Source organism: Drosophila suzukii, assembly GCF_043229965.1.
Source record: "Drosophila suzukii chromosome 2 unlocalized genomic scaffold, CBGP_Dsuzu_IsoJpt1.0 scf_2c, whole genome shotgun sequence".
Taxonomy (NCBI): domain Eukaryota; kingdom Metazoa; phylum Arthropoda; class Insecta; order Diptera; family Drosophilidae; genus Drosophila; species Drosophila suzukii.
In genome coordinates, this window is record NW_027255896.1 from 30,584,451 (window position 1) to 30,592,909 (window position 8,459).

The 8,459-nt window shown below is 40.0% G+C and overlaps 1 protein-coding gene across 1 annotated transcript; it reads left to right on the forward strand.

Annotated features, from left to right (window-relative positions):
- The first annotated feature begins 393 nt into the window (after window positions 1–393).
- LOC139354174 (uncharacterized) lies at window positions 394–1,598 on the forward strand. Its single transcript, XM_070998430.1, has 2 exons — window positions 394–883; window positions 953–1,598. Exons 1-2 carry the CDS (start codon window positions 394–396, stop codon window positions 1,390–1,392), a joined length of 930 nt encoding a protein of 309 aa, XP_070854531.1. The 3' UTR covers window positions 1,393–1,598.
- The last annotated feature ends 6,861 nt before the right edge of the window (window positions 1,599–8,459 follow it).

Here is an 8,459-nt window from a genome sequence, read left to right on the forward strand (position 1 = left end):
CGTCTTTCGGTGAAGGAGATCAACTCTGGAACTGTACTTCTTTTGAGGAGCATTCAACAGGTTAACTTGGCGAAGGAGTATGGATCTCTTAGCCAGGGCAAGCCGTTTCCACAGAAAAGCAAGCTGGTTTCGCTTAGGCCTATACTCGGCTCCGATGGGTTACTTCGCGTGGGTGGAAGGCTTCAGAACGCAAACTTGGACTACGATACGAGGCATCCGATACTGTTGCCCAAGGATCATCCAGTCACCAAGGCGATCATCGTTTATAATCATGAGAAATATTTGCATGGAGGATCGCAGGCGCTGCTTGCCGCATTACGGCAAAGGTACTGGCCGATTGGAGGCCGCAAGTTCGTCGCCACCGTTATCAACAAATGCGTCCGATGTTTCCGAATGAAGCCTGTTACTTGGGAGCACGTCATGGGTAGCCTTCCAGCAAATAGAGTGCAGCCTAATCCATCTTTTCATACCACAGGAGTGGACTATTGTGGGCCATTCTATCATAAGGCAGAGGCCAGAAATAAGGCACCCCACAAGTGCTATATCGCCGTCTTTGTCTGTTTTTCCACGAAGGCTGCTCATTTGGAAGTGGTCCAGGATCTCACGACGGATTCTTTCATCGCAGCGCTGAGGAGATTCATCAGCCTTAGAGGCAGTCCGCGTACCATTTGGAGCGACAATGCTACAAACTTTGTCGGTGCAAAGAGAGAGCTTGCCGAGCTGAAAGAGCTCTTTTTGAGCGAGCAGCACACAGCATCGATATCTTCCGTCTGTTTAGCTGATGGGATCGATTGGAAGTTCATCCCTGCGCGTGCCCCGCACTTCGGTGGTTTATGGGAGGCCGCTGTGGAGTCAGCTAAATTTCACTTCTACAGAGTCGTCGGTGAATTAAGAACTCTTGCATATGAGATTTCTGCCATCCTTAACTGCCGTCCACTCTGTCCAATTTCAGAAAATGCTGAAAGCCTTGAGGTGCTAACACCGGCGCATTTCCTGAAGGGTTCCAGCTACACTAAGTTTCCTGAGCCTGGCATTACTCACCTCCGCGAAGACCGCCTCAGCAGATGGCAGCGGGTTACCCAGATGCAGCAACATTTCTGGAAAAGGTGGAGCAGCGAAAAGTGGCGCGTCGAAACGTCTAACATAAAGGTTGGACGCATAGTTTTGCTTAAGGAGGACAACGTTCCACCCTTGAGATGGCAGCTTGGATGCATCCAGGAAGTCATACCCGGCGGTGACGGAGTCATCAGAGTAGCTATGGTCCGCACAGCTACGGGTCTGATCAAGAGAGCCGTCGCCAAGCTAGCCGTTCTGCCCATCGATTCCGAGATAGTTGGAACCTTACCCCTTCCAACGGGGGGAGTATGTTCGGAGCAGATCGCCAGCGCCTAGTCATGCGCGCATAGGTGTACGACGGCACCTGCAGCGCTCTCTGCTTATCTTTCGCCTTCTTTCTTATACCACTAAAGCTGTCGCTTATCTATTCAGCAACTACTTTGTAAGCCTGCATATGTCTATATGAAGATCTTGGAGCCAAGCTTTTTACACATTCACAGTCCGTCTGCCGCTCCGAATAAACGCTATACATTTTAATATAACCTATTCGTGCGTTATTAATTATAAATATAAGGGTGGCATATTTGTTGTCTTCCCCACAAACATTCCCCTTAATATCAAACATACAAGCAAAAGAAATATTTTTTGAACAAAATAAAGAAAACCAGATTTACAAAATAATTGTAATTGTAACACTGGGTCTTTTATATTAATTATATAACTGTACCTAAAATATTTATTAAATACAATAACACAAAAGGTGACGACCCAACAATAGAAACACGAGAGTTACAAAACTCACAAGAGTTACTAGAAATACCAAAACTAAGCCCCAAAAGTGACGTGTCTGCAATTTCCCAACGGCCACCAGTTCAAAGAACGAAACCGTTCACAAACAAACAGGCTTGCCAATTTCCGCTTTGATCTAAAACGCTACAGAAGCTTGAGATCCCGCAATGCAAACAAACAAAGAAAATTGATTAAGTCCGAACGTCAACAATGACGTAATTCCATAAACGTGAAAATCCGATAGGATCGCAAAATCTAATAAGACCGAATTATGTAAACATAAACAAAGAAGTGGAGATCGCATCATCCACTTGCGATTGCGTCACCTAATGCACTAACAGTAAATTCTAAGACGCAAGCCGAGGATTCATTCTAACCACTTCTGTAACATACAGCCAGTTTTTTTCCAACGTTCTAATAAAGAATAACCAACAAATATAAAAAATCTCCTGATATTTTACTCGGGCGAAAAACGACTCATGTAAATATATATATGTATATGTATGTATAAAGCCGCAAACTACATTCTTGTGCATTCTCGAAAACTGCGTTCTAAATATACATACAAATGTATATAAATGTGCTGTTTCGGAGAATTGCATTTCACCATTAACACATTAATTCCTATAAGATTAGTAGCCTAATAGTCCTATTAAGTCTGTATTGTTTATAATGTAATGTGCATATGTTAATATCGATCTAATTATTTTTTCCTTTTGCGCACTTTGCCTATACTTTTTTTTTAATTGCACACTCACATTCAAAATGTGTATTTAGAATATATATTATATTATTAGGAATGTACTAACCTTGCACTGAAATATTTGTCGTCTTTTACACAATGTCGAGCTCACAATGATTTATCGATAACTACGCTTGTTTGCACGATAGGCAATTTCGAAAATATAAATACAATTATTGGTATCGACGAGACCCTAGATTTGGTCAAAACGACACTAATTAGGATCAAAAAAGATTTTTCGTACAATACAATCCCAAAAATTTGATCCTAGGTGTAGTGTCATTTTCACCCACACTTTTCAAATTGACACTCGAAGATTTTTTTTGGGTGTAGGTAAACAAAAATGAGCTGCTTAATGACGGCTTTATCAGACCTTCAAGACCTTCTGGGTGGTTTCGAGAGAGTCCGGTCAGTCCGGGGAAAAAAAGTACAGACTTGTAAACGATTATACGAAACATAATGAAATTACTATCTCATATCGGTATCCTTTTCTCGGACATTGAAAAAACTCAATTTAAAATATGAATTTACTAGACTTCGAATTAAAAAATTCACCATATATTTTTCAAAGAGCCTTAATTGACATATGTATATATGAAAGCGCTTTCAAAATATCGAAATGGTTTTTTCAACCCTACAAAAAACAAGCACAGATAAAATAAAAGCGGTTACATAAATTTCATTACCAAAAGCTTTAAGAGATCTCCGTTCCTTTTTGGACTTGACATGTTATCATATGCGGTTTATAGAAGACTATGCCAAAATAGCAAAACCTGCACCCATCCTTTAACAGTCGAAGAAGGCCGTTAATACACAGCAAGACAAGCAGAACTGCTATTAACTTGGGCAAAGATGCGATTACAGCATTCGATAAAACTAAAAATACCCTCGCCTCCAGGGATGTAACCCTTGCCTATCCAGATTACGGAAAAGAATTTCAACTGACTATCGATGCTTCAAGTTACGCAATAGGTACAGTACTGGAACAAAATCATAGGCCAATAGCGTTTATTTCAAATACCTTGTCAAAATTCGGGGAAAACTACGCAACTAACGAAAGAGAGATGCTTGCTATCGTGTGGGCGCTTCAAAGCCTAGGATATTACTTATACGGGTGCTCAAAAGTGGTAATATACACGGCACCTGAGTTTTTCAAATAAATAATAAATAAACATAACGCAAGTCTAAGTCGTTGGAGAGATCTAATTGGCGAGAATAACCACGAGTTGAGGTACGAACCTGGCGTAGGTAACGTGGAAGCAGATGCATTATCCCGGGTCCCCGCTAAAATAAATTTAATCAGCCCCTCAGCATATCGACGAAAGCTTGTCACACACCCTCATATTTTCAGTAGAGGCACCAATCAATGTATTCAAAAACCAAATACGTTTACTGATATCAAACATAGATTATTACAGTTTCGAAATTATATTTCCGACACACCAGAGACACATAATAAAACAAAAATCTTACACAGAAGAAAAACTTATAACCATTTTAACAAACCGACTTGACCCTAAACTTATAAACGGAACCATTACTTCTGAGGAGGTAATCGGAAAAATGCAAACCATTTACCCTACCTATTTTAAATCATACAAAATAAGGTTTACACAAAGCGAAGTAGACGACGTGATCTCAGAATTGCAAAAAAATGAATTAATTACACATGAGCCTAAAATGGCACACAGATATTAAAAAAAAAAACCAAATTTAAAATCTTAGAAATTATTTATTTTCCACAAGCTTAAAAAAAACAAGGAAGAGCGCCTGGACTATCAGATACCCGTTACTCAGCTAAAGAGACCAAAGGGAAATGGAGGTATACAAGCAGCAAAGCGAGATTTAATACGCCACCTACCCGCGATATCAATATATGGTTATGTGGGCGGCAGACAGATGTAGACGTTATGGGCGTTAGAGTGCTCAATCGATAGGTATTAAGCAATACATTTTTATTCAAGCATTAAAGTTGTAGGAGCCACAGTTTTAGGCGGTTTGTGGGCGTGGCACACTGACGAAACAAACCTGCGCTGCGTAAGTGCCGTTGCTTCGGATTAATCACTTATGGACTTAGACAGTTTATCATTCATTAACTTATCTGAAGCGATTCGAGCTGCTGGGAAAAAATCCAAGAAAACTCCAGGAGAGGAAAATCCAAAGATTATGAATGCCGCCATCGACTGGACCAAAATGTTGGGGCGGGTCTGGTTTGATCGCTGAAATTGTAGGAAATCCCAAGAAAAATGGTACATTGCGCGGGATCCCTTGGCTATACCTACCGCCTAACCGATCGCTGCCGTGTGTCGTACGGCACGAATTTGCAAGATGACAGACGCGTAGATAAATGAAGATACAGTTCGAGGAAAAAAAAGAATCTAAATCTGTGCTAGAAAATATAATATTAATCGTTTTAAGAGAGACAGAGAATCAGATTTTGAGATAACAGGATAAAGTCTATTACAGTCAGACCATAATACTCTGAAAGGTTCTACAAAGACTTAAAATTAGGGGAATGCAATATCTTGTTAATATGCGTGGAACAAAAAAGTTTAGCTGGCTAACCAAGTCGGGGCTATCAACTTCGCCTTGAATAAGGTTAGAAATAAAGACTGTTCCAAGCATAGTTCTGCGGTTGGCTAGGTAGTGTAAGTTAATTATAGATTTATCTACTAGAATAAGAAGGTAAACTCAGGTTTGCATCCCAGTTTAGGCGCTTTAAAGCAAATATCAAAAATTTCTTCAGTACAGATTGATTGACATGATTTCGTGTTGGGGACTCCAGACTCCACCTTATAATAAAGCCATGCACACCCCTAGCTTTATTTACAATGGACGAAATATGATCAGCAAGTTTTAGTCATGGGTCCAAAAGAACGCCAAGATCGTTTAATAAATCCAGTTTTCTAACCAGAAGAACGTAACTAACAGAGTCATATGTTTTACTAAAGTCAGTGTATATGGTGTCTGTTTGAAGATAATTTTTAAATTCCTTTATTACAAATGATGTAAGTTCCAAAAGGTTAGTGATTGTTGATCTACGTTTCATAAGCCCGTGTTGACAGATATAACTGACCTACAGAGGTGCTGCAAGTGGGGAGTAATAATATTTTCAAAGAGCTTTGGGATCGCTGTCAATTTAGAGATACCTCAATAATTACATGCTTCCACTTTGCTACCCTTCTTGTGGAGAGGAATTACAAAAAATTCCTTCCACATATTGGGAAATTGTGAAGATTCTAAAGATATGGTAAGTAACTTGAGAAGGGGCTTGCATAAGGCCTCCGCGTAATATCTAAGCACGCAGCCAGGAGAACCAGTAGGACCAGGTGAATATACAGGCTTGACACTTTGAAGATCAACAAGCAAAGAGCTTTCATTTAAGATGGGACAGAATATTACATAGACCTGGATACAGTGTAAGAATAAGGTTGTGATGAATGGGATAAGTAGAATATGTCGATAGTTGTTGCGGTAATATTTTCAAAAGATAACGAGGAAGGATAATTGGTGTATTTTCGCCTAGTGCTAACAAAATTATAAGACTTTCTCGGCCTTAAGATAATTAAACTTTACAACGATTTAAATAGTTTTTGTAACACTGAGAGTTAAGCACGGTAAAACTAGACCGCGCACTTAAGTATCTAGTACCGGTATCTATAAATTTCCTATAAAGTCTGGACTTCTTATTTCTTAGGTATGTCAACTCTTTACTGAACCAAGGTGGCTTGTTGGAGACTGACGGATAGTATAATGGAGCACAAGAATTGAACAACGAATTTACTGTACTATAGAAAATATTTATAGCATCATCCATATTTTGGGATGAGTAGAGACCAATCAAAGCCTGATAAAGATAGAGACGCTGAAAGTCTGCCTTACGGAATTAATGTAATTGACTTCTCTGATTTTTCTTCTAACACAGCACTAGTGTCGATTGAGACCTCGAAAGTAGGATGATATAAATATTCTGGTTGAGTAAGAGGTCCTACCTTTGTAACGAACACACTCTATGAGCGTTGTCCCCCCTAACACCTCTGTCTACGCTTTGACCGGCCTGCTCAGGGAGATGGGTGTGGGTTTGTGTTAAGATGAAACAAGAGTGTCACAGAACTAACAATAGTAGACAGAGAGACGGTAACGATAAGGATTTTTAACCTATCGGCTAAGATTCGGACGAGAGACTGTACCTATCGAAGACGGAGCCCCAGATGTTATTGGCCACCTTCTATACCCACCCTACCTGTGAAGTCTCATTAGACTCCACCCTTAAAACAACCGCTGCGCTACATCCTCTAAGGTGCCCTCAAAAGATCACAAATTAATTCATCTTAAATTTCATTTAATACGGCAAATACGATAATATGGTTCATGATTCTTAATACTACAAATCCTAACACTAAAGCCTTAAGACTAAGCGTTCTTTACGCCAAAAGACTCTCTATATGAGCAAGTGTCAGTACAAGATTATCAAATAAAAAAAGAAATAGATATTTTGTTTACGTTAAATTATTACGAAACTGATTACATATTTTATCGATATGCGGCAAGCTTATTCAAAAATTACAGGAAATCACTTAGGCGGATTACGTTAAATTATATAAGTGCAAACGATTCTTATTTCATATTTATATCAATACGCGAATGTGGAAAAATTACATGTATATGTTGGTACCAAAAGTGCGCGGGCTCAGACAAGAATGAATATATATGTAGGAATGTAAATGATTTACGGCTATGCCGTACTTACGAACTCTCCAACGAAGTCAGTAGGCCTGATGACGATCGATGTGCGCTGTAGAATAATTTAATTTAAGTGTATATATGTCATACTATGTCGTAAGCACACACGCAAGTATAAAAGCTAAATAGGAATCGTAAATTAAATTAGAAACTCGTCGTACAAATATTTAGAATATGAAAATTAAACTACAATCGTTTTAGCGATACAAAAACGAGTTGGCAGTCCCGGCCAAAATTAATTGGAAACCAGAATTGGAACTGAAATTCCAATTGGGATGCGGCGTCCGCCTCCGCTGTCTTGCCCGAATTACGCCGAATCGGCGCCGGTGCGTTTTTCGCCCGAACTGCAACGTGATCTGACTTGTAGATCGTCGAGCGGACTTGGCAAAGTCAAAACCTCACGCGGGTTGACTGCGGCGATCCTTGAAGCCGCTTATGGTTTGCCGATGATGAAATTAATCCAGGTGTGGCAAAGAAGACAGATTCCTTTCACGCGGTGTGCGGTATAAAATCCCAAATGGCGATTATGGCCTGGCGCTGAAGAAATGTATGGTTCCGCTGATGAATCGCTGCAAGCGGCACCTGCTCCTTGCTGTGCGCAGAGGGAGGACTGTAAAACTTCCGTCAATTCCGAGAATTTGCACGTGTCTCTGGTCACTGCTGTTTTCCGGGAATTACAATTAGATTTTTTCAATATATCGTCGAATAATCTTACCACCAATATTGGGAGTGATAACAGGTCGTACTGCTCAACCAAAATTCCTAGAATTTCACACGCGGATGTGTGGATGCGAACGGGTTTGAAAATTATAGCACTTTTTGCAGGGAACGAACCGATCTCGGGAGAAGCTTTCGACAAAGAGGAGGAAATCATGGCGTCTAGAGTGGATGTAGGATGCACAAAATCCCCAAAATCCATAAAAATGGTATTTTTGGTATTCTAGCGACGATCGGATTCTTGCTACTGAAGGGTTGCATCTGGGCTATTTATGTTAATTACCATGGGTAATGTCTTGACTAGGAATGCCAACTTGTCCGAAAATACTGACTCCCACAACCACAGTTTTGATTTTTAGTCCCTGTGACTAATAATAAAAACTGAAAAAGGAGTCAGGAGGGATCACCAGAT

Coding starts and splice junctions, on each gene's coding strand:
- LOC139354174 (XM_070998430.1), top strand. CDS start 394: ATGAAGCCTGTTACTTGGGAGCACGTCATGGGTAGCCTTCCAGCAAAT. Junction 884..952: donor TCACTTCTACAGAGTCGTCG/GTGAATTAAGAA, acceptor GTCCAATTTCAG/AAAATGCTGAAAGCCTTGAG.